Source organism: Nymphalis io, chromosome 18 (assembly GCF_905147045.1).
Source record: "Nymphalis io chromosome 18, ilAglIoxx1.1, whole genome shotgun sequence".
NCBI lineage: Eukaryota > Metazoa > Arthropoda > Insecta > Lepidoptera > Nymphalidae > Nymphalis > Nymphalis io.
In genome coordinates, this window is record NC_065905.1 from 9,341,788 (window position 1) to 9,368,046 (window position 26,259).

Genomic DNA, 26,259 nt, shown 5'->3' on the forward strand with positions numbered 1-26,259 from the left:
TACAGATATTGCTTTTTAAATCGTTTGGGTGCAAACGGAGACAGAATTAGTGATAGAGACTCGAAAAATACAAGCAATTAAGTGTGTGGGTTATATCGGGTTTTACCGACAGCAGAGAACCAAACAATAAAAATCTGAAGAGAAAGTAGTTACAGACACAAGGGACATAAAATCTTAGTTCCCAAGGTTGGTGGCGCATTGATGATGTAAGCGATGGTTAACATTTCTTACAATGCCAATGTCTATGGGCGTTGGTGACCACTTACCATCAGGTGGCCCATATGCTCGTCCGCCTTCCATTCTATAAAAAAAAGGAAGACAATAAGTTAATATCAATATCACCATATATTATAAAACAAAGTCCCTCCGCCGCGTCTGTCTTTTTATTTGAACGCTATAAACTTAAAAAACGAAACTAAAGCTGAACGGCTTTTGATAAGGTTTTCACCAATCGACAGAGTAATTCATGAGAAAGGTTTAAGTGTATATTAAATTTCATTATGGTTTCGTGTAAATTGGGTGAGATATGACGATGGCTGTTGAAGATGACGGAAAAACGTAACGACCTATATACTGGCGTGCGCCGCTTAAACCAATAGTTATATGTATTACGATTTAATATATATTATAGTTTTGATCCATATTGTATATTATGTCTTATCATCTTACGTCATACGCGTATACTTCTGTAGACTTATTTTCTTTTAATCTAAGAATTAAAACAAAAACAAATAAAAAAAGTTCACAGTCATTGTGTTTATAATAAAAATATAATAATTTTTTATCATGTGTTTTGTTAATTTATCTGCGCAGTAAACTTGGCCGTGACATTTTAATATATCTTCCATCACGCGGGTTGGTCTGTTTTATTCGTATCGCGATTTATAAATTGCCTCGTGTACTGTTAAAAATAGATTTAAATTGAACGGACGTGAATGAAAATAAATTGCTGTTAACAAACTATTAATGGAACTTACTTAAACGATTCTTTTATATAAATATATATACAAAAATACGTAATTACAGGCATAAGGGACAAAAAATTTTAGTTCCCAAGGTTGGTGGCGCATTGGCGTTGTAAGCGATGGTTAACATTTTTTACATTCCTTATGTCTATGGTTGTTATGACCACTTACCATCAGGTGGCCCATTTGCTCGACCACTACATTATAATATAAAAAACATATATTGTTTAGGTAGGCATAATTGCAAATAGGCCATCTGGTTGAAATTGGTTACCACTGTTTTTATACGTTGTAAGAAATGGTAACGATCTCTTACATCATCAATGCTCCATAAGCCTTGGGAACTAAGATGTTATAACCCTTAAGCCTGTAGTTATACTGACTCAATCCGAAACATAACAGTACTAAATATTGCTGTTTGGTGTTAGAATATAATATGCTGCATGGGTGGTACCCGTAGGCACTAGGTACCACCACCCGTAGACACTTAGTGGTAGGCTTTGCGCTACAAAGCCCTACCACTGAGTGTCTAATTACTTAAATTAATTTAATATCTTTCTTTCTGTCTTTCTTTTGAATATTTTTTTAAGGTTATAGTTTTTATCAGTAAATAAATTGCATTGTGCACTCTCCTTTAAACAGACAAATGCAATGCAACAAGTAACCTGAGTACTTATTGTACATGTATGCGTCACGTGACTGACTTACATATGCGTAGAACATACGAAGCATATAAACATACAGGATCACTGTTAAAGCCTGTGACTGTCCCTCTGCCGTTCAGTGTTTCCTCTCCCTTTGGGGTGAAAGAATTTGACCATAGGAATATTTGGTCTCTTACATATCCATTCAAGAAACACTCTATTATTTTATTAGATTGAACAGTATTTATTTTCGATTTTTTGATAGAAAAAGTAACAATTATAAAGTATTAATCTATATTTCTATTACACTTATAAACGCGTCTATGACCTATGTAATATTTTGATATATACTCAGCCAATATATTTAAATCACGTTACAGTTTATATAAATAGTTATATTAAGTAAATATATGCTAAAAAGTTAAGCTATATATAAAATTACTTATCAATACGTAATACGCAAGAACGTGATAAAATGCAGCTTCAAAAATAAGTACCTTAATATTTATATATAAGGTTTAAAAAAAAAGTGAAATTTTGTAATTTTTAATTATCATTATTTTTTATGGTTACTTTAACTTGTCGCTAAATAGTAACGAGGATATAACAGAAACAAATATATCTAAATTAGTTATGTACGACAAATTAAGTGACATTTATTAGTTATTGTTTTAAAAACATCTGTATAATTAATTGAATTGTCTACTTAACTAATTATATACTAATTATAACCATTTATAATATAATCTTAATAATCTAATCAAATTGAGTACCAATAAATTAATGGACAATTAGCTATTATATATGGAAATTTGCTTGTATACTTATGATACGTAGAGGCTAGATAACATTTTCGCTTGACCCGTGATAAATCAATTCGCTCAACTCACATTTAAGTTCTCAGCCTTGTCCAACACGGTTAGTCTTTTTGATTCTGTCGTCAGATATTGAACAAGTGCGAAATGAAGTTTAAAAATTCCGTAAGTTTAATTCTACTTATAAAATCTCATATTTGATTGTGTTATAGAGATATAATAATATTACATAATTTACTTAAAATGTTGTATTAGTGAAAATTTAAGCGAGAAATTCACAAGTAAAGATGATGAAAAAATAATAATGGAGATTTTGGGCTTTGGACGTTTATTACAAAGCCGAAGTCTGTTACAGATATTATTAAAAAAACAGTTCAGCAGTTGATAATTTCAAATAAATTGGGCAAAGACAGACTCTACGCCCTTCTATATTACTGATAGTTATTTTCCAAGCTAAGGGTTTCGGCTTTTACATGGAAATTTCAAAGAAACGTTTTTTTTTAAATCTATATTTATTTTATATAATCTAAAATATTCAAAATTAAGAGTTCGACAAGTGATCAAGGCTTGCAAGTCTATCTTTATATCTGATTCTTTTGCATACTTACTAAAATTTTGGCAAAATCTTAACGAACTATCAGCACAGATGTACAGAAAATATTATACACAACGTGTTACATACAACAATTTAAAAAACAATACAATAATAAAAGTTTGTATGCAAACACGCGTAGATCTAAAATCCTGGGTTCGGACCCCTGGATCTGGCAAGTAAAAAGCGCTTGGATTTTTCTGTTGACTGTCGAGAAAGAGATCAGCACTGGAAGTTAGAAATGGGTACCAGTGCCTCGGAAGTTACGTTAAGCCGTTGGTACTGCGCCTTAACCCTATCTGGTCGTATCGCACTTGCCTTTCCATCCGATTATGAGAGTGAGGGATTACAGAGTGGACCTGTCTTTGTATAATATGTTCAGCGCAGTGTATTGTATAATTACTGGTCTTTAGTATCTGTTTATACACCTTTATACTATTTATTACTATTCATAGTTTTTTACATATTCCTAACACTCTGTTGGCCACCGTGACCGAAATAGGGCCGGAGGACAGAAATATTTATTCCCTTTCATAGCCCATAGGAATAGCCATTAGACACGACGGAGAGAGATCAAGTAAATGACCTTAGTGTTTTCCGAGGTGAGAAAGTGCTACTAAGTCCACTGCCAACTATTTAGTGGCAGAACAATACTAATAATTTTTGTAAATGGCTAGACCAAAGATTTACGAGTTTTAACTACGAGTTTTAAACCAATTAGGCAGTTAGATCGTTTAGTACTACAATATTACTATAATATCCTAACTACAATCTTGTTTTACCAGGACAATACTATTTCGATGATAGACCCTTCTCTGCTGCTGCGGCCAGAGAAGGTCTACGATGGAAAACCCCTGGAAGCCTTCCGTGACTACTCTGTGGATGACAAGGATCCCATCAAGGAGCGTGTCTGCAAGACTTACTACGAAATGCACACTAATATGACAGTTGACTTCGTTAAAGGTATATTCCGATAATGGTAATGATAGCAACCTAGGTATACCGAGATAGGCTTTTTATGCTTGATTATTTTATTTTTTTCAAGTGAATTTACTTTATTGAACATGGTTTGAATTGTTTACAAACATTAAACCAATGATTTTCTATAAAAATGTTCTTTGGTATTTTAAATGCATTTATCTTCATTTATTTGGAGATAAATCTTCAACAAAACCGTCAAATCGTGTGAAAATAAGCTAAATTTTTTAGGCAAAATGGACAAATGGTTAAAATTCAACCATTTTAAATCATCGGTAAAGGATGCTCTCATCAAGCTAAACGAGCTGGTGGATGAATCAGACCCCGACACTGACCTGCCCAACATCGTGCACGCCTTCCAAACCGCCGAGAGGATTAGACAGGACTACCCTGATGACGACTGGTTCCAACTCATCGGACTGATACATGATCTTGGAAAGGTATAATCATCACAATCGTAAAAAATTAATCTATACTTTTATAATAAAGCTGAAGAGTTAGTTTGTTCGTGTTAATCTCTAGAAATACAATTTGAAAAAAAAATTCACCTGATAGTTCAATTTTTAAGAAAGATTTACTACTATACATAATGTATGTATTCAAAGTATCTTTATTCTCAAAAAAGACGAACGTCACTTACATGAGAACAGCATGACAAAGTTAAATATAATAATGGTCGCCATATAGGTAGGTACTCAGCTAACGAGATATTACGTATGTTTCATGTCATCAGTATTAATTTTCCAAAATATAGCGTGAGAGCCAATACTTGAACTCGTTAATTAGGAAGATAAACTTATTTTTCATGGTCTCAAAAAATCATATTTAAAATTAAAAAAATAATAGCGAAATTTTTCTACAAGGTGAAAATTCAGCCCGACATGGAGTACTGCTCTCATCTCTGGGCAGGAGAGATGTTATCACTTTGCATCTTCTATCGAATCTTTTACGGGAAATGCTCTGAGGGACTGTTTCAATTAACGCGATGTCTGGTGGTGAAATTCAACGCCCCATGCGTTGATATTCACCACCAGACATCGCGTCTATAGTCTAAATTCCATCCATACCATCTCGATGTCTGGAAATCTACTACTACAGCGCTATTTTTAAAGCATTTCCTGCCTCGCACAGCCACTCTGCGGAACCATATTACCCGGCAACTTTTCCGAACCGTTATGACATAGAAACCTTCAGAAAAGCCTAAGCCTACTCATTCCTTTAAGGCAACGCACCTGCAAGCACTCAGGTGTTGCTGGTGTCCTTGGACCGTGGTAATCACTTTCCATTTGGAGAGCCTCCTGCTTGTTTGGGGGGCAAACAAGCAGGAGGCTCTCCAAATGTTTGGGGGGCAAACAAGCAGGAGGCTCTCCAAATGGAAAGTGATTTTACATAAAAAGGTTTCTTCCAGTAACAGTTTATTTCATTAAAAGTAGGCTCACATCACTATTGGTCACACCAATGCCATAATATGTTTGCATCCTTCACATTCGCGATAGTCAACTTTATTTGCACTTTCATTAGAGGCAAATTTAAAATAATATGCCGTGGCTCTATATCGTAGCTATCGCGCTCCGAACTGTGTATGTAAAAATCAAATTTAGGAAATGTATATTATATTCTATATCAATATTATCTTCTATCGAATACGGAAAAGCACTAGTATATACATGAAGAATATGAACTTATTGCCGATCACAGTTATGATCAATCTGCATTAACAAAAGATTAAAATAAACAATAATAATAAGCTCACTAGTATATTTCGCATGATTTGTGAAACAATCCGCAATCTTAAGATCGACTTTCGGTCGATTATTTGGTAGTCTACGTGAAAATACTGCTGTTATTTTAGCATAAATTAATATATTAATAATCGTTCTAATATTATTATAAGTGAAAGAACGTATGTGGGGCGTCAAATCCCAGAGAAGGATAAAATAAATACAAAATTATCAACGCGCGTATCGCAAAAGAGTCGCTCCCAATAATGATTGGACGAAGTGACGTCATAGTCAAAATTTGGACGTAGCAAGAATTATACGAGAGCGCCTAAATTGATTTATTTATTAAAAAAAAAGTATACATGATATAATCATAATTTTTTCACACATGTTATTGTAATTATGTAAAGATTATTTTAGTACAAAAAAAATTTTTTTTAATTTACATCTTCCTAATTGAGCTTACATTTTTTATAGTAGGTTGTAATTTGTTATAAAGTTTTACTCGTATATATGTTATATATTAGCTATTTAAAATCACGGTTTAACGCGGCTAAGGAAATTGTGTATTTCATTCATTTTATTTTTCAATACAACAATTAAATACAGTCAATATAATGTTACCGTTGTCCTGAACACTTTCAGCCACGGCGAACATTTTCAAGAGACAAGCGCGCAGACATATTAGTACATGTAGTACGTACCCTATAATAATGAATGATATTTATTATTAAATATAAAACCCAATAACTCTTAAATTAATGAAAATATTTTATGTAATTAGGTATTACTGTTAAATAATAAAATTAAAATATACTTTCTTTAAAAAGGCGCTCACAAGTGCTTTTGAAAACATCGTCTTGCAAGATTAAATTAAATTAACCATAATTATTAATTATATAAAGGTGAATATTGATTGTATATGCATTGGTCGGCAAAGGTGATGGCGTTCTACGGCGAGCCGCAGTGGTGTGTGGTGGGAGACACCTTCCCCGTGGGCTGTCAGTGGGGAAAGAGCATTGTGTACGGAGACGATAGCTTTAAGGCTAATCCAGACACGTATAATGAAGAATACAAGTAATTTTATTATTTCATTGATATACATTTGATAAAATTAAAGATGCTAGTACATTTATTATGTATCTAAGTAACAGTGAAATTATTTTGCGTCGAAAACGTTATGTATAGAGACGTTGCTATAATTACGCCCTATTTCACATTTATCTACGACCAAAGTTTCGCTTCTAAAAAAAACTTATTGCTTTGTTTCTATTTGTAAACATGATGATATCCTTTTGAACGATTTGATGATCATTTGACAGTTTGAGAGCCTCCAAGAGTTTATTCTAATGGTTGACGAAGCATGGCGAAGGTGACTACTTACTACAATGGGTACTGCTTGCAAGTCTGCTTCCCTAAAATAAATTTTAAAAAGTCTGAATGTCTGACAATATATTAAAGAGTCTAGATCATCGGCGCTTGCAGCACAACCTAATATATTAAGACCATTAGTTGAGTTGACCTTGAACGTGTTAAGAATATGTCAAATCATAAAAAAATACCTAATTGTCTATGACCTCATCCTAATATATTTGATATTAGTGCGCCACAAGGTTAACTCTGTGACGATTAACACGTAAATGGTGTATAGTTGATTAAACAAGACAAAAGACCTATAGTAACAATATCATCATCAATATATGTAGTCATCATAGGCCATAGGCTGGACAAGGCCTCCTCACCAATATCTACTGGTGGTAGGGCTTTGTGCAAGCTTGTCTGGGTAGGTACCACCCGCTCATCAGATATTCTACCGCAAAACAGCAGCACTTGGTATTCTTATGTTCCGGTTTGAAGGGTGAGTGAGCCAGTGTAATTACAGGCACAAGGGACATAACATCTAAGTTCCCAAGGTTGTTGGCGCATTGGTGATGTAAGCGATGGTTAACATTTCTTACAATACCAATGTCTATGGGCGTTGGTGACCACTAATCAGGTGGCCCATATGCTCGTCCGCCTTCCTATTCAATAAAATATATAGAAAGAACTATTTTTGATTCTTGCTATATTTTCAGTACTAAGTATGGGATGTATAAACCGAAATGCGGTATCGAAAACTTGCTGATGTCGTGGGGACACGACGAGTATCTGTACAGAGTACTGAAACACAACAACGCGAAGTTCCCGGAAGAAGGTCTATGGATGATCAGGTATGTACATGACCTTTGGCTAGCCGACTTTGGCTACCTGCAGATAGGAATTTTAGAAGATATTTTTACACAGAATACTTTATTCTTTTAGATATAAAAAGTAGCCTAACAGAAAGTTCTCTGAATTTATAAGTCTAAAGTATATTTTGGTTTAGATAAGAGAAGAGAGAGTATAGTGAGTAGTAGTAACAGCCATAAGCTGTCCCAAAGTTTCTCTACTTTCTCGCTTCTCAATAAATAGGTTCGAAGCTTCTTGAAATAATATAAAAGCGTGTTAATAACAAGCAAGTTGCACTGGACCATGACTACAGCCACGCATGGTTGATTTGTGGGACATGTGTCCACATACAAATTAAAAAAACAAATTAAGCACATGAAGAACACACAGTGGTGTTTTTGTGGCCAGGATTTGAATCCACTTCGATTGAGACTTAAGTGATCTCTGTACGAATCAATACTTTTAAAACAAAACACAAAAGGAACAATTTAAATTAGCTAATTATGCGCTAAAAACATTTACAGATCATATCGTTATCTTACACTGACAGATAACAATTTCCCACCTAAGGGCTCCCACACAAAACTGCGATGCGATGCGATGCGATTTCGCATCGCAGGAACTTGCGATGCGAATTTCTGCGATACGATTTAGTGCGGCAAGCCGTTTGGTAGGGCGACCATTCCTTCAAGTGTAGTCAGCCGTACTGGACGTGTTTTTAGGAAGCTTAAGATGGATCGCAAAAAGATTATTGCACTGCTGTTATTGTTAAATAGATATAAAAGAAAAAGAAGATTCTGGGTTCATCCATTTATTACGATTATGAACTCTGACTATTATGAACTCACACGCTATTTAATTTATACTTATATGCATTGATTGTATTGTTGTAGAGATAAAAGTACTTACCAAGTTTCGTTTTTTCGCTGTTTTCTTTGTCTTGGAAATTTGGAAACAAACTTTCACAGATGCTCTTCCACGCATCTTGCTTAATAAATTTATTTTTATAATGTTCATCACTTGTGTCCCAAAGGACGGGACGCTCCGCAATTAAAGAAATTAAAAAATCTATATCATGCGCCGCGCGTCTTTCTCTAAAGCTGTCTCAAAGCGGACTAAAATGGCGTCACCAAGGATGTCGTAATATCGCAGGAATGTGCGATGCGAAGCAGATCGGAAATTCTTGCGGTGCGTTCGTGCGAATTCGCAGATATTTGCGATGCGATGCGAATTTGCGGTTTTGTGTGGGAGCCCTAAAAGAGTAATAATAAGCAAAAACGCCCGTGACAGTTACGATATGTGTGTTGCCAGTGCTATTGTCCACAGATGTTTGCTAAAAATATAATATTGTAATAATTTTGGTAATACATAATATAATATTGCGCCAATAGCGCAATGGTTCACTGTACGCCTACCGGTGTATAAGTCGCAGGTTTGACGCTTAATTAGAGGGGTAAATAGATATATCAACAAAAAAAAATTAAAAATATATCAATTATTACACACGAGTAAATTCAATTTATTTCAGATATCATTCGTTTTACCCGTGGCACGCCGGTGGAGATTACAAGCAATTCACTACTGAAAGGGATGAAAAAATAAAAACAGCTGTACTTAAATTTAAGTGAGTATCATTTCAAATTACATAAATAATTTCAACCACTTGCAAAACACCCGCCTTGGCAATGTGTTAAATTAGCCCATATTACCATGACTGTGGTAGAGTTGACAGATTCGTTAAAATTAAGCTGTTTGTTTTCATCAATAGTACATTTCGTCATTACATAACAAACAAAATTACAATCGTTCTTGGATGTTCCATTGTATCCGCCAATCCACCGATTTTAGCACCGAGGTGGAATAAGCTCTTAAACATCTCAAACGATCTTTTTATTTCATACATACATAAGTGATGCCGGTCGGGTCGGATTTGCTGTCCGATTGGGTTATGACAGTGAATACTAACACACACTTGTGCACAATAATATGCCCTGCTTATCTCCCTTGAGAAAGGCCGCATTGACCAAATCGATCAGAACATCATCATGCTTACCAATAAAACTACTTAAAATTTTATTATTTAATCGTTTTAGTTAGCATTTGTAAATTCTTACTTTTTTTTCTGTAGCCAATATGACTTGTACACGAAGAGCGCAGCCATACCTGATATCGAAACTCTGTGGCCATACTACGAGAACCTCATTGAAAAATATATACCAGGAACACTTGAGTGGTAAATTATATCTTAATTATCATATACAATAACTGACTTGAGAAACAATTAAGTTTGATGAATACGCATTTATATATTTATTGTTTAAGCACTGTATGTAAGATTAGTACTCTAACATATTATATAATATTTAAAAATATTTAAAATAAAACCTTTAAGTCATAAACAAACATACATAAGAAAATAAGATATATTTTTGTATTGATAAAATTATATAAGCCCTCTTAGATAAACTATGTATAGATTATATAAATAAGTTATTAATAATTTATATATTTATTGACGAGCCGGTTGGCGTGGTTGGTAGAACACTTGCCTTTCACGCCGAATTTTGTGGGTTCGATTACCACCCAGGACAGACATTTTTGTGCATGAACATGTCTGTTTGTCCCGAGTCTAGGTGTAATTATCTATATAAGTATGTATTTACAAAAGAAAAGTAGTATATGTAGTATATCAGTTGTCTGGTTTCGATAGCACAAGCTTTGTACAAGCTTAATTTGGGATCAGATGGCCGTGTGTGAAAAAATGTCCCAGGATATTGTATATAATTTAAAAAATAAAAAACATTAAAAAATAAACCAGGAACTTTATTTTAGCTATATTTACAATAATACAGATATCAGAAAATAGATAATTAATTTATATAGCTTCAACAAATAGCAGTCACATTGCGAAACGAGAATTCGTGTTTATTATATACGACGAACATTTATAGCAAACACATTAATCAAATGCAAAAATGAACTCTATTTCAATGAGCATAAAACATCATTTGAAAAATACTTTATCTATAAATGACATAAAACAATGTAGATTGTATGAAATCAGTCTCGAGACAGAGATAACACTATAGATGACAAGAAGGCGTATATTATATCATTACAAGTATATAGTCGTCTCTTTCTCTCATATAGAGATCTCGTCACAAAAAAAATTGAGAATATTCATTTAATTTTCGATCATAAATTACTATCAGTAAATTTATTGACACATAAATTTCAAACGCTAGAATGTATTATATATAGGTACAAGAAAATATTATTCACAATATAATAATTCAAATTCCGTGTGCATCACCATCATACATCAATCTTCAATACAATCACAAAAACTGTCACCAATCATAACCTAACGAACAATGTACACATTGAATGGAATTAAAGAGGCCATAGACAATATCCCTCTCTAAAGTTTTTTTTAAAAAAAAAAATCATCATTAGCATTTTAAATTTTAAACAAAAATATAGTTATGTTCAATTTGCGTAATGGCTTTTACTTTTATCATGACTTCAGAATCTTACAGTCTATTGAAATAAAGTAGACCATAGACTATATCACTGAACTCGATTTGTTTTTTATTATTTTAATCAGAAGAGGTTGCCATATGAAATATTATTAACAAGTCAAAAAAAAAAACGTAGTTATTGTATTAATTAGATTATTTGTATAATAACTTTCATTTCTTCCAAAGCATATTATCATGAAGCATGTACTACAAACTTAGCACAGTTGCATTTTTTTCATTACCAATGATATACATTAATATCGGCTTTAATTTGTTTTTACATTATCTTTGAATACTTATACATCGTATACTCTATATACGGCTTCACATATAAAAGTTTATTAGTTCTCCCTTTCTGTCATCATTGATTTGACATTTGAAAGAAGAAGACAACGGTGTTCAGCTTATCATCCTACCAAACTTAAATGTATTTTCAATAAACAACGTCCAGTACAGTATAATGATGCTAAATTTGAAAGTCGATTTTTGTAAGCAATTCTATGAATAACCTTTAAGTTTAATTATAATTGGTGCAGCGTCTCGCGTCGAGATAGTTATATATAAAGTGTATATACTTATAACAAGGCGTTAAACTGGATATAGACATCAAAGGCTGATTATACAATAATACAAGTCTATTTTATCATAATTTATAATGGCATTATACATACTGTTTAACATTTTATTACATATACTGTAACCCGTTAATAGTATGAGGGGGACAGACGATCAGAAAATTCATACGATTATAAACCTTATACTCAATACTACAAAATATACTCTCGCATACAATACCAAGGCCGTTCTATTCTAAGGCGTTTCATTATCTCTACCTTACTCTAATTTTCTTTATTTTTAAGGTGTATACACATTTATGTGTGGTATATTTGTATGTCTTGGTTATATAAGTTCTATTTATTACCTTTTATTTTATTTAGGTATTTATCCGTATATATATATGGCTATGTCAGTTATACATTTCAAATTAATAAAACCATGGAGACCCATGTTAATACGCTTATGTGTACACACCCTAACAAATGCCAGAGGTTAACAACCATTTGAAATTTTAAATATCACGAAAATAACAAATGCGCGTAAACATTTTGAATACACTTACAAAAAAAAAAAAAACAAAAAAGAAATTGCCGACCCCTGGCAATTGTCAATCTATAGAGTAACGCTTACAAAAAGATCGTGACCCAACTAACCTATCATATCAGTCTCTATATGGAAAGACGGCTATCAATTCCTCACACAACTCGAAGGCGAAATCTCACAAAATGGCGGACATGATTTAAACTATCACACGCAATAAGCCAATCGCAATATTTAAAAACATACACATTATAATATGAAAAAGGTATTATATGTAACATACAAATTATTGGAATATATATATATATATATAGTGGCATGACGTGGCATTACTGGTGGTAGAGCTTTGTGCAAGCTCGTCTGGGTAGGTACCACCCACTCATCAGATATTCTACCGCAAAACAGCAGTACTCGGTATTATTGTGTTCCGGTTTGAAGGTTGAGTGAGCCAGTATAATTAATGTAATGTAAAACAGGCATATGGGACATAACATCGCATTGGTGATGTAAGCGATGATTAACATTTCTTACAATGCCAATGTGTATGGGTGTTGGTGACTACTTACCATCAGGTGGCCCAAATGCTCGTCCGCCTTCCAATTCTATATAAAAAAAACGTTTGTCTAAATGTAACTGAACGACTAACGATGGATGACTCAAAGATGGTTCTTATAAGTCTAATTGAATCATTTATATTTCGATAATGATAAAAAAATACGCATTAAATAGTGCTATGTTTGCTTAGTAATACACGAACGTCACAATGTTGAAGCCATTTGGAGTCAAAAAATCGTTATGGTCTAACATAAACAGAGTGAATATTGATATTCAGCTGTATAATAAATAAGGATAAAATTACATATAAATGCAATTTTACATACTGACATATATACGTGATGGTATTACGAAATCCAAATAAGCTCCAAACCTTCTCAAAAAAGGAGAGGAGGCCTTCAGCCCAGCAGTGGGACATTCACAGGCTGTTACGGATACGGATTATGAAATCATAAGACGTACCGTATAAGTGTGGAAGCAGCTTTAGGCTGTCCACTTGGCTTGTTCATAAGGTGCGTTTGATATTATAGAACTCATTTATTTTTTATTTTTGCCTTAACTATTGCGATTGGTTTAGAATCCTAAATTATCCTTACAGGAATGTTACTTTACAACCTATCAGACTGCCTTTTCGGCTTTGAATATCGAACTTTCTAGATCATAAACGTTCCGTTTCACATGAAGTATGTTAAGAACGATGTTTGTCGATTTATTCTTATCGTAAGTTTTTTTTTCTTAATTTCAGTGTTGGTCAGTTATAAGAACGTTTTGGAAGAACAGATTATACTACAGCCTGATTCCAATGGCACGAGGGGTAAAGATAAATATATAACCATTGACCTTAAATTAACATGAAATGATCTATGGTTTCGTGATAAAATGGCGGCTTTGATTGTCGGCGAAGTTATTACAAGGAAGTTTAGAAGTAAAATTAAAGTGAATAAAAGTAGTTTAGTGCAATAGTGTTGTATTATAAATAATGATATAGTAATCAAGAAGTGCTTGTAGCGCATAATACAGCAGAGCTATTGACAAAGATGTATAAATCATAGGTTTGTTTATCTTTACTCCCTCTGTTACTGGAAAATATTATACGTCAATAGATAGAAACGTACGAAGAGCGGTTTGTGCCAATAACGTTTGTTTAAATATATGGAACGATTAATGATTTATAGTATCAATCGAATTTAGTCTTTATAACGCTATAAATACAGTCTACGTCTCGAAATGTTTGTAAATGCTGGTTACGTACGCCATCACCTGCTGCCAGTCCGGTCTCTCCTGTTGTATCATATCTTGAATATTCTGTTAATCAATACAGATAATTAATAACAACAAAAATATAATATGTCTATATGAGAGAAACAAAGTGTGAAATCTTTTTTTTTTTGTTTTTCTTAGAAAGGGAAAATTAAAGAAACAATTTCTCATCAAGACTTTACCTTGATGAGAAATTTGATGATGATGAGTTATTTCATCACTTCTTAAAAGATGGTTATTGCCATAGTGAAACCGTAACAAAAATATATAATACATATTTGAAATATAATAAGTCATCTGCGGGATCCCGTTTAAAATTTCGCTTAATAAACTAAGATTTCCAATTACTAAGATCGCAATTGCAACAAACATATTATTTATAACAGAACAATCTAGACAAAAAACTTCAGTAACTTTGCCTCTAATGTTTATCAATCGAATTTAATTTTTTTTTCCACTAAGCGAATACTGGTATTCTTAATAGCACTGATAGATATTCGTAAGATATATGAATGTGACTCACGAGCGTGGTGGGTATCCCGACGGACTCCGCGGCGGCGAAGGCGACGGAGAAGTTGGTGCGCTTGTCGTGCGGCGACAGCGACGCGTACGGCACGCGCGCCTCGCCCAGGTACGAGTGCAGCAGCGCGCACACCGCCAGGCCGTCGTTCCACGACGAGCTGCGGGCGATACGCGTTAAGCACCACGTGGAACTCATTCACCCGGAAGTACAGTCGGTATGTAACGAGCTGAACGAGATGGCCCAGTGGTCAAACCCGAGCAAGCACCACTGAATTTTCGTGTGCTTAATTTGTGATTATAATTCATCTCGCGCTATACGATGAAGGAAAACATCGTGAGGAAACCTGCACGTGTCGAATTTCACTGAAATTCTGCCACATTTGTATTCCACCAAACCGCACGGAGCAGCGTGGTGGAATAAGCTCGAAACCTTCTCCTCAAACAGTGAGAGTCTTAGCCCAGCAGTGGGACATTCAGAGACTGTTACTACAGTCGGTATAGTTCCAACCTGAAGTTGGTGATATCGATGTTGTTGTATCCCGTGGTCTTCTGCTGGCACCACTTGAGCAGCGCGTTGCGCTTCGAGCCGCCGTTCTTCACTTGCAACGCGTTCAACGGATCCTTTCTCTCACCTAAACATATATTATTGTGTGTTATCATACAAGTGTATCGCATTATAATATATTTAACATTCGTAGGAGGGAAACGAATTGAAGACTAATTATTCGTTACTATAGAAACGATTATAATAAGAACGTGTAATTTGATTGTCGTATATATATATATATATATATATATATATATATATATATATATATATATATATTTGCCTTTACTTAATTTATATTTTATTATGTCTGATTTTACCGCCGCGAAAAAGACATTGGCGCCGTACGAAATATTAACCGTTCCTTATTATTAGAACAATGTGAATCTTAACCGATGAATGTGGGTTCAATGCCAAGCAAGCACCTCTGTATTTTTATGTGCTTAAATCGTATTTATAATTCGTGCTTAGCGGTGAACATCGACACCGCCATCTCGCATTAGAGCTGCGTAGGGGAATAATCAACGCAACCAGCTCAAATGAAGTGGATCCCTTAGCCCAGCAACACATTTGAGAGTTTGTTATGATGTTACTTTATCTATTAAAAAAGAAAATGTAGTTATACTCACGTATCGAAATTAATTCTACTATAAAAACTAAAGTTGTCAATTTAATTTTCACATCGACGCCGTTTAGTGTATCGTTACACTTTGCCTAGTGTAACATACACTATGATTAGTAAAAGCGCAAAGCACGTCAAGTTCACGTCATCATTAGTCACTCACATATATCTCCGTAGCTGTTTCTCCTTACGAACGACTCGATGGCCTTCTGTTGGAGAGTGGCCAGGGCTCGCTGCTCGTCGGGCATGTTGGCGATGTTGGTCATGCTGCTCATGTTGGTCATGTTGGCGCCGCTTGCCGCAGTCTCTGCCCCGCGCGTTAGACACATCAACAAGCCGTATACACCACGCTTTGTCTCAGTTTTATTATCCAGGTCAAAATATACTATCAATTATGGCAGGCAACGATTAGTGCATTATCGTGAGGAAATTATGCCAAAATATAGTCAATATGTGTATAATATAACTGACACAAAGCCGTGAAAAGGTACGAGAATGATCGCTAGGCGTAATGGAGTGTTTCAAGATACAATCCACCAAATGATTTGATACACCAGGGTACATCACTAATAATGCAATGGATGATATTCCTATTTTTAGAAAACGTTAGCGTCCAACGAATACAACAACACTGTCGGAAACATCTACATGAACCATATATCTAAATCGAATTTTAAAGGCAATTTTTTTTTATTTGCATTTAAAAAAAGGTTTTAATTGAAACAATGAAAATAACAATATTAAACTTAAAGTGATAAACAGATGTCTAATGGCAAGCATGATGAACTAAAACATACAAATAAAACAACAACAGAAACAAAAGAAATTGTTAGTTACAAATAAATCAAACACTACAGTACAAGAATAAATAAATAAATAATTTAATTTTGTTATGGCAAGTTTTATAGATACACAGACAAAGAGATTAGTTAGGAAATATATAAGGCGAGAGCTATGCTCCTCTATCATGCCGCCATGCTGTAAGAAAATAAGCAAACACATACATGCGTCCGTTTAATATTTTAAACGTTGAATTAGTAACATTTCAAGTATGACAATATCAAAAATAAAAAAAAATCTACAACTTTATGATTATGGATAGTATGTCCCCCCCCCCCCCCAAAGGTAATACTATAATCTTGTTTTCGTGCTATAATATAAATTACAAATAGACAGATTTGAAAAAAAATATTAATAAATTATCAATAAAAATTAGTGAGCCAATTAAAATTTCCCAAAAGGTAAATGAAAATACCGTCAATATATTGTACATATGTATCGTTATATATCGATAAGAATAGCGAGACTTTGCCCTTTTGGTCGATAAGTTATAGATAAATCGATTTATTCCAGCCATACTCAATCTTTTTATATTTTTATAAGGGTCACAAACACGCGTTAATTATAGTGTCGCGGTAAACAAACAAATAATATTTAGGTATATTGTATGTGTATTTTTTTTATAATATCCTGACGTTTCAAGGAGTGTCCGTGGGCAGCAAGTGTTTAATTCAAATTATTTACGTGTTAATAAAAAAAAAACCTTTGTATTTTTAATAATTGAAACTAATTGAACCAGTCAAGTGGGCCAATCTCAAAAGCCCGGCGGGCAGGTTGAGTACAGCTGCTTTAATCGAACATAGTCAGCTAATATAGAATGTCACACGTGACGCACCTGTGGTGATGGGAGAGGGTCGGTTGTTCCGGGGCGCGGGGGGCTTGGCGGAGTAGTTGGCGGTGCCGTTGGTGGCGGGCGTCGGTTCCGACATACCGTTCTTCATGTTAGTCGATGGGTTCGTCACGCCCGCTGTTGTTTGGACCTGTTGGAAATTACTTTTTTTCATTATAAACAAATAATTATTATTTTATTACGTTTTCATAATTATTGCTATTATAACCGGAAAACATGTTTAATTAAATTTATTTGCATACAAAAATATTCTTTATTAACCTAAAACGCACTTGGACTTGGTCAGACAGTGTATCATAATAATATGATCATCAAAAGAAAACATAACCGTATATGGCAAACGGGTGCGTATGCCTTTATTATAGATCTATATCTTTTTTATATTATAGATAGACAAACGGGCACGTGCGCCACAGGGTGGAAAGCGTTCATCAGCGGTCAGACGTTGGCGCTGTATATAATACATGTACATATACAGTTACATCGCCAATGTGCCACCAACCTTGGCTACACTGCTATCATAGCCAATGTGCCACCAACCTTGGCTACATTGCTTTCATAGCCAATGTGCCACCAACTTTCTGTCCAAGAAAGGTCTAAGATAACATACGAACCTTTACTAAGCTTTGGTAATACTTAAGCTACAGACAAAGGCTTTTCTGAGGGATTTTTATACTAGTAGGTATACTGAATATTAATTATATAAGAACTGTGATTAAATATATGAGTTATGAATATTTCTGTTGTTTATGCTTAGTTACTCTGTGGATATTGTTATAACATTTGTAATTTATTATTATATATTAGAGAAAGAAAACAATTTTTAGCACTATGAGTGATTTCTTTCCCCGATTGTACCTGCGGCCACTCGGTGACCGGCGTGGTGGCCGGCGACTGTTTGGCCGCCTTCGCTGCGTTCTCTATACTCTCAATCAGGGACTTCACTGACAGACGCGAATCTTGTCTACTTACACCTGTAATTTATGTTTTATTACTTCATAAACACGCTCAGAGACAAAAAAAAATGTCGTTAGAAAAAGGTTTTATGTTATATTTTATTTTAATTAATCAGTATCTGTTTGGCAAGCTGTGATTAATGGCCTACCCATCACCTATTCATAGGTATTTCTTCTACCACTAAAGAGCAATACTTTGTTCTGCTCTATTTCGGTTTAAAAGTAATCTCAATAGTCTTTTTCTTTTTAGTTTATGAGCTTTTATTTATAATATTCCATTTTAAATATATAACAATATATACCTAAATATGAGTTGAAAATTTTTAAACATGGCCTTATATCTTCATTAACAATACACATTCAAAATATAGAAACCATACACATATTTTTTAATTTTTTTTATACAATAGGTAGGCGGACGAGCAAATGGGCCACCTAATGGTAAGTGGTCACCACTGCCCATAGACATTGTAATTGAAAGAAATGTTAACTATCGCTTATATCGCCAATGCGCCATCAACCTTGGGAACTAAGGTGTTATGTCCCTTGTGCCTGTAATTACACTGGCTCACTCACCCTTCGAACCGGAACACAACAATAACAAGTACTGCTGTTTTGCGGTAGAATATCTGATGAGTGGGTGGTACCTACCCAGACGAACTAAAACCACTATATAACATTACTCATAATTTTGGGTTCAGTTTAAGAGCGTCAGAATATTTATTACCTTTGGTCCGTCTATGCGATGCAGCAGTCGCCATGATGTCTTGCAAAGAAGCGCTGGACAGTAACGGAGGGGGAGGCGGCGTCTCTTCTGTTCGAGGAGGTATAGCTGATATGAAATTTACAATTAAATTAAATACGCTAAACAGAATTTGCAAATTTTATATATTTCCATGAAACTATTCTGCCCATTCTCGGACATACTAAACGATTTGTCGATGTTTTTTTTTTCATTTAATATTTCGTATAAACTGTTAAAAAGAGGTTTCATAGCTTATTTTTACTGCACGTATTTCAAAATTCACCCGATATTAATTCTATAGATCGCATAACACGAGAAGAATTTAAGACATAATGCAAATAATTAGAAAAAAAAACTTTTGTTTAGAATATACATTGCTATCATTGCTTTCATCGCCAATGCGCCACCTACTAAGAGAACTAAGTTGTTATGTCCCTTGTGCCTGTAGTTACACTGGTTCACTCACCCCTCAAACCGGAACACAACAATGCTAAATATTGCTAATTGGCTGTTGAACGTGATGATTGTGCGGTACCTACTCAGACGGGTTTGCACAAAGCCCTACAACCCAGTAAATATGGTACCCACATGATGGTACCTTCAGGAAATCAGATGAAAGTATGATCGTGTTTCTAACATATCGTTAAAAGCAGAGGGTATAGCTGCCTAATGTAAAATGGTCGGTGTAATACCTAAAAAATATACCCATGTCCTCTATATAACAAAAGTCCGAATAATTCTACCCAAAACCGACAGATAATAAAATAAATTTAATTATATGATATTAACCGACACCAATATATCTTTAAAGCGATACGCAATAAAAAAAAAAAAAAAACAATATATTTTGTTCAATAATAATATGTGAATCATTAGCAAGTCATATAATCGTAAAGAATTGGTAACTATTTACAAATAAATATATTCGAAAAACATGATGTAACAGCCTGTTAATGTCCCACTGCTGGGCTAAGGCCTCCTCTCCCTTTTGAGGAGAAGGTTGTGGAGCTTATTCCACCACGCTGCTCCAATGCGGGTTGGTAGAATACACATGTGGCATAATTTTAATCTTCTCACGATGTTTTCCTTCACCGTCAAGCACGAGATGAATTATAAACACAAATTAAGCACATGAAAATTCAATGGTGCTTGCTCGGGTTTGAACCACGATTATCGGTTAAGATTCACGCGCTCTAACCACTAGGCCCTCTCGACTATTATACATGATGAATCAATAATAATATTTTACACATATAAAACCTCTTACCATAGATAATAACATTTTCCTTAATCGCAAATCGTGTAAATAGTGTGCAATATAAATAGTTTATTCCTGTTGGTTGACAATGAGACATAAGGATTTTAAAGGTCATAATATATTATACAACAACAGCTAAACGGCTTATGGCTAGCTTGATAATGTATTATGATTTTCGATACCTACTCATGTCCGATTACTATTTATTTAAACGATTCGTTTCGCTTACGGATAGTAGATTTGTCGTTTACATTTGTTTTATTTAAACAATTTCTGTCACCTTTATACATTTAACCTAATATACATTTTAGTAGCATTTTGATATATAAGTAGCAAGCCAATGGTAGAATATAATTTACGCCTCGTCAAAAATTCTAGTATCCGTAAGAAAAACGGATCGTTTCTTGAATATAGTAACCGGAAATAACTATGTTGAATTGTGCTATTTTCATACATCATGAAAACTTTATAGAAGCTTGCGTACAATGCCCAACACTAACGCCTCCACCAAATGATACACATAAAACGACACGCAATTATACATAAAAACAAGTCTTACACTGTTATTTACATTCACAGATATCACACGGGACGTTTCGGGGCACAAAGCCTAACTTACGTAGAGGTCTTGAAGTCGAGGTGTCGTTTAATGACCGTATCGGATGTGATAGCCGTTTGTGTTCCAACGTCTTCCAGTGGTATGTTTTTCGTAAGCGAGGAAGCGAACCCGTATCTATTTCTGTGTTAGGCGACTTCTGACTCTGCAGGGAAAGCTTTCTTAATGGTACTTGAGGCATGGGTTCGATCTGATTTTTAACTAAACTTTGAACGATATCAGAGACAGATCCTGATGATTTTTTAGTAGTATCGTTTGCACTCGGCGTTCGCGAGAGGAATATAGCGGATTTCGTAATACTATTTGGTTTATTTTCTTCAATGTTTTCATGTTTAGTTTTACTAGGTACTGTCGTTTCATGTTTCTTTGTTCGTTTTGGTTTTCTCGGTACTTTAAGAAGTTCTTCGCGAGTTATGCTTTTAAAATCATCGGCTGTCGGAGTTTTGCTCGATATCTTTTCGTCATCTGCGACGTTAATCGTTTGACTCAATGATATCGGTTCTCCTATTTCCTCGTAATAATTCTCTTGTTCCTGTACTTGCTTCGATTGATCGAAAGATATAAATGGGTTTGAGTTGATTCGTTTTATAGGAAGCTCCTGTTTTGGTAGGGTTTCTTTGACAAATGTCTGCGCTGTGTTAATGACAAATGGTACGTTTTGCATGGGTTGATAATACTGGTTATCAATTAACCACTCTGGTGTTTTTGATAACCTGACTACTGTTTTCGTAGGACTTCTGTTTGGTGAAGACGATTTCGATTCCATCACATTTTCATTAGATCCAAACATCTTCAAAGATAAAAATGGAAGTTGTTTTGTTTTATTATTTTTCTGATAAATACCTTTCCGCTTACTTTCAGAATCCTTTGTCACTTCATTCAGTTTAGAACAATCTTTGGTAATCACTTGATCGATGTCATCATAATAAACTGTTCCTTTTTTGGTATCATTCGTTAAATTCAATTCTAAAACTGCATTGTTTGGTTGGAAAAATATTGGTTGAATTAAAACAGGACTAAGTATTATCGGAGACGATGAACCGTCTATTTTGGAGTTTACCACGCTCATTGGAGTTAGAGTAGTTTTAACTTTATTGTCAATGTCATTCGGTTCATTATCGCGTGTCCCAGCAGATACGTTTGGAGGATCGAAATCAGTGACAGTATTTATTTTTAAATGATAACTGACGTTATCATCGATTGCAGCTTCGAGTGTTGTTTTCGGATCATTCAAGTTAGTTACCTCAATAATATTTACATTGTTCGTACTTCTAAGATTTTTGTCTCCGTTTTCTGGTATAACATTTACATTATTTTCTTTATGATCTTTAACATTATTAACTACTTTTGAAGATTTGACCCCATGAAATTCTTCGCCGACGTCATTATTTTTACTTGATAATTTATCTTCAAAGAGGTCGATAACATAGTTTTCCTTAACACTATTTATTGATTCGTTTCGTTGAAGAATATTTTCTTCCCCTTTAAATGTTGACAGACGTTTTACTGGCACGAAATTATCAACAATATCTGAGTTATTATCTATGTCCAATATTGGTGAATCTATAGTTGTCTTAGACATAATTAACAATTTATTTGTCGTCGTAGATTGTATATCGTTTCCGCTTATTCTATCCAAGGCTGCTTTGAAATTAACTTTTAGTTCTTCATTGACTTTCTTAAAGTCATTTTCAATTGTATTATTGAAGTATGTTTTATTAAATTCCGTGGGATGTACGTATATATCATAAACGCCATCAGATTTCCTTCTACAACTTATGTCATCCGGATACGGAAATGGAAGAATAGACTCTGCTTTTACTACGGGTAAATTCAATATATTTGCTTCCATAGTTTCCGATGGAATATCATTTACATTATCTGTTTTGTTTATATTTTTAATAAAGGTTTTTTTGGCATTTAAATTAATTACATTATTATTTTTTTCTAACGGAGACAAGAAAACACTGTCTGATCCTTCGCTCAACAAAGACGATTCACTAACATTGTACGTGTTATCTAAAAATTCTATGCTAGTTGCCTCTTTAAGAGCATTTTTAAACTCTGTATTTACATTAAGATTATCTGTACTGTAAGATTTTTGTTTGCCATTAAATAAATTCGAGAGATTCTTGTTAAAAATACTATTTTTTTCTATCTTTTTAATATTATTAGATTCAGACCTAAAATTATAATTAACATTATCATTGATTGGATCAGGGTCGTTGTCTACAGCATCCTGACGATTAATCTTCTTCGAGAAACCGTCGAGGGCATCTTGTCTCTTCAAACCTTTACTTTCAAAGGGTGTTAGAACAGCTTCTGCTAAAACTTTACTCTGACAATCGTCTGCATTTTCCAAACTGGATTTGTAACTTTCATCGTCATTCGTTTCATCAGTCGTCACGTTATCTATTTCAAGTTTAAGCTCTTTAGGCACACTTACATCCGAATCACTTTGAGATAAATTATTACATGATTTATAGAAAGCTTGATCTACCAAACTAGCGACCTTGGGGAGTTCGTTAACGCTGTGAACCCTCGATAAGTATCGCGATCTAATATTTTTAAAAACGTCTATCGAAGAGCATTCACTGTTCGAATCAAAGCTTTCAGAATCTTTTGACAAGATCTTTCCGTCAGAATAATTTCGCGTGCTATCCATAGATCCTTGACTGTCAATACCTGTTTCGGTACATGAAATTTTTATTAGACAAATTATATTAACATTATGTGATATGTACATTTTAAATATTTTAGACGATAATTTACAGTTAGTTCTATGGCTGCGACTACATTTTAAAGCCTTACGTAATTAGTGCATGATAATGTTGTTAATTTTGCTTATAGTAACTTTTGTTTTAAAATAAAAAATATTTTAATTCTATTACACATGCAGTCTTCGCTACTAATAACGCTGAAAGTCAAAGGATTCTTTGAATAACTTTGCATAAAAGTAATTATTTTAGGTCATACTTAAAATGGGTTCCTTCAAAAGTATCACAAATTAATATATTATTTACTTTTTTAATAAATTCTCATCATAGTCTCCATCACACGGAACAATTTAACGTAACAGTAACGAGCCATGAAGCAAACATAAATTTGGTGTTCCATTAAAAAAAAAACAGTATTATCAATTTAAGCACTTATAAAAGGAACACACTTCCAATACAAACACTATATAATCAAATCATTACAATGGTATACTCAAGATTGTTTTTTTTTGCTACTTTCTACCTTTAAAAACCACATGCAACAACGAAAAAATCTATTCATGATTACAATCAACATTTAAACTTAATGTTCTCATGCTGTCTCCCTCTAACGGTAGTCTGCTCACTTCCTTACTCCCTCACTTACCTTTAAGAGAGTGCATTTGGTCTTCGAGCAGCCGTATGCGATCTCTTGCGATCTTGTTCTCAGAGACAAGTCTCTCTAGTTCTCTCTGGGCTTCTGTCTTGAAGTCATTTGCGACTCGAACAGTCATCAACAAGTCGCTCTGGAACTGTTTCCATTCTGCCTCCTATATTTAAGTAGGTAAATCGATATACAGTAACAGCCTGTGAATGTCCCACAGCTGGGCTAAGGCATCCTCTCCCTTTTTGAGGAGAAGGTTACGAGCTTATTCCACCACGCTGCTCCATTGCGGGTTGGTGGAATACACATGTGGAGGAACTTCAGTGAAATTAGACACATGTAGATTTCATCACGATGTTTTCCTTTACCGTCAAGCACGAGATGAATTATAAACACAAATTAAGCACATGAAAATTCAGTGGTACTTGCCCGGGTTTGAACCAACAATAATCGGTTAAGATTCACGCGTTCTTACCACTTGGCCATATCGGTCGTATAACTGGGCCATAACATAAAACAATAACTAAACTAAGCAAATACTAACTTCACCGAAAATCGCAAAAGTCTTAGGTATAAATATGAGCCACAGTAAATGTTTAATCGAATAATTAATTATTACATCATGCTATTAGCAGAACATCTCTGGCACATTTTCAGCAGCAACACATCCATCTCATTCCCACTTAGGTATAATTGTATTTATTATAAAATCTCTTTGGTTTCCACAATACATATAAAATAAACATATATCCATTCCGTTCGTTTTGTACTCTCTCTCTCTCTTTCTCACACAAACACACTTTGCTCGGTTCTCACAATAAAATATACTCGTCCCGCTCCCTCCCGTGTTGTACTCACATCTCTCTCCCTGTCGCGCGTGACCTGTGCGAGTCGCGCGCGCGAGTCCTGCAGCTGTCGCTCGAGGTCGGCCGCTCGTGCGAGCGCTTCCCCCGCGCGACTCATTAACGCTAATTTTTCGTCCGTTGCTACTTGTACCTGAGGATATGTAAATTTTATATAAAAAAATATATATATTTAAAAACATATTTATAAATAAAAATCCAAGGCAATTACGATTTGTGAATCAAAAATACATTTTCAAGAAACTTACTTGTATCTGCAATTCTGAAGAATTCTCCTGCAAGGTCTGCAGTTCTCCCTGAAGAGCAGTCTTCTCCTGACGCAACTGTTCGAGCTGAAACTCCAACTCTGATATTGTAGATTTGGCGGTATTCCTCGATACCTGTTATATTGAAATTCAACCAAAATTTAGAATAATATAGAACACCGGTGGTAATCACTCATTTTTCCTAGTCTTTTATTTACTTTTTTTATTTTTTATTCTGGTACTTTTAAGGGACCTTTACAGGTAGCATATAAGTCGGCCCCGTCGTTACACTCCAAATTAAATCAAAAAAGGCTCAAGAGAGAGAGACTAATTCAGTTTAAGAGAATCATTAACAAATTCATACTCGATGGTTTACTAATAATAGAATTAGAAACACCATTTAAAAATTTAAACGTAGCTCATATTTTACGGTTTCTCTCAAATTGGGTGGATTGGGTATGCAGCGGAAGTGGAAAGC

The 26,259-nt window shown here is 34.4% G+C and overlaps 2 protein-coding genes and 1 long non-coding RNA gene across 15 annotated transcripts in view; 2 read left to right on the top strand and 1 right to left on the bottom strand.

Moving 5' to 3' along the window:
- Nucleotides 1-2,448: 2,448 nt before the first annotated feature.
- Nucleotides 2,449-10,737, top strand: LOC126775468 (inositol oxygenase-like). The gene is made up of 7 exons (XM_050497440.1): nucleotides 2,449-2,589; nucleotides 3,802-3,979; nucleotides 4,226-4,434; nucleotides 6,656-6,792; nucleotides 7,791-7,925; nucleotides 9,452-9,547; nucleotides 10,052-10,737. The coding sequence occupies exons 1-7, from the start codon at nucleotides 2,572-2,574 to the stop codon at nucleotides 10,158-10,160; spliced, it is 882 nt and encodes a 293-aa protein (XP_050353397.1). The 5' UTR covers nucleotides 2,449-2,571; the 3' UTR covers nucleotides 10,161-10,737.
- Nucleotides 10,730-26,259, bottom strand: part of LOC126775413 (cytospin-A-like) — a 68,445-nt gene continuing 52,915 nt past the window's right edge. For 9 of the 13 annotated variants that reach the window (XM_050497315.1, XM_050497316.1, XM_050497313.1 and 6 more), the window contains 11 exons: nucleotides 25,785-25,916; nucleotides 25,532-25,669; nucleotides 24,677-24,839; nucleotides 21,317-23,998; nucleotides 19,422-19,526; nucleotides 18,597-18,712; nucleotides 17,724-17,868; nucleotides 16,212-16,355; nucleotides 15,388-15,511; nucleotides 14,881-15,037; nucleotides 10,730-14,402 (listed from right to left, as the gene is read on the bottom strand). In XM_050497315.1, the coding sequence (XP_050353272.1) occupies nucleotides 14,313-14,402; nucleotides 14,881-15,037; nucleotides 15,388-15,511; nucleotides 16,212-16,355; nucleotides 17,724-17,868; nucleotides 18,597-18,712; nucleotides 19,422-19,526; nucleotides 21,317-23,998; nucleotides 24,677-24,839; nucleotides 25,532-25,669; nucleotides 25,785-25,916 (3,996 nt within the window). In that variant the 3' untranslated portion in view covers nucleotides 10,730-14,312. Of the gene's footprint in view, nucleotides 14,403-14,880; nucleotides 15,038-15,387; nucleotides 15,512-16,211; nucleotides 17,027-17,723; nucleotides 17,869-18,596; nucleotides 18,713-19,421; nucleotides 19,527-21,316; nucleotides 23,999-24,676; nucleotides 24,840-25,531; nucleotides 25,670-25,784; nucleotides 25,917-26,259 lie in introns of those variants that run through there. The other 4 variants (XM_050497312.1, XM_050497325.1, XM_050497324.1 and 1 more) reach the window with 4 other exon arrangements.
- Nucleotides 12,878-26,259, top strand: part of LOC126775502 (uncharacterized) — a 366,351-nt gene continuing 352,969 nt past the window's right edge. Inside the window, exon 1 of the long non-coding RNA XR_007669883.1 lies at nucleotides 12,878-12,910. This is a non-coding gene — a long non-coding RNA (uncharacterized LOC126775502). The remainder of the gene's footprint in view (nucleotides 12,911-26,259) is intronic.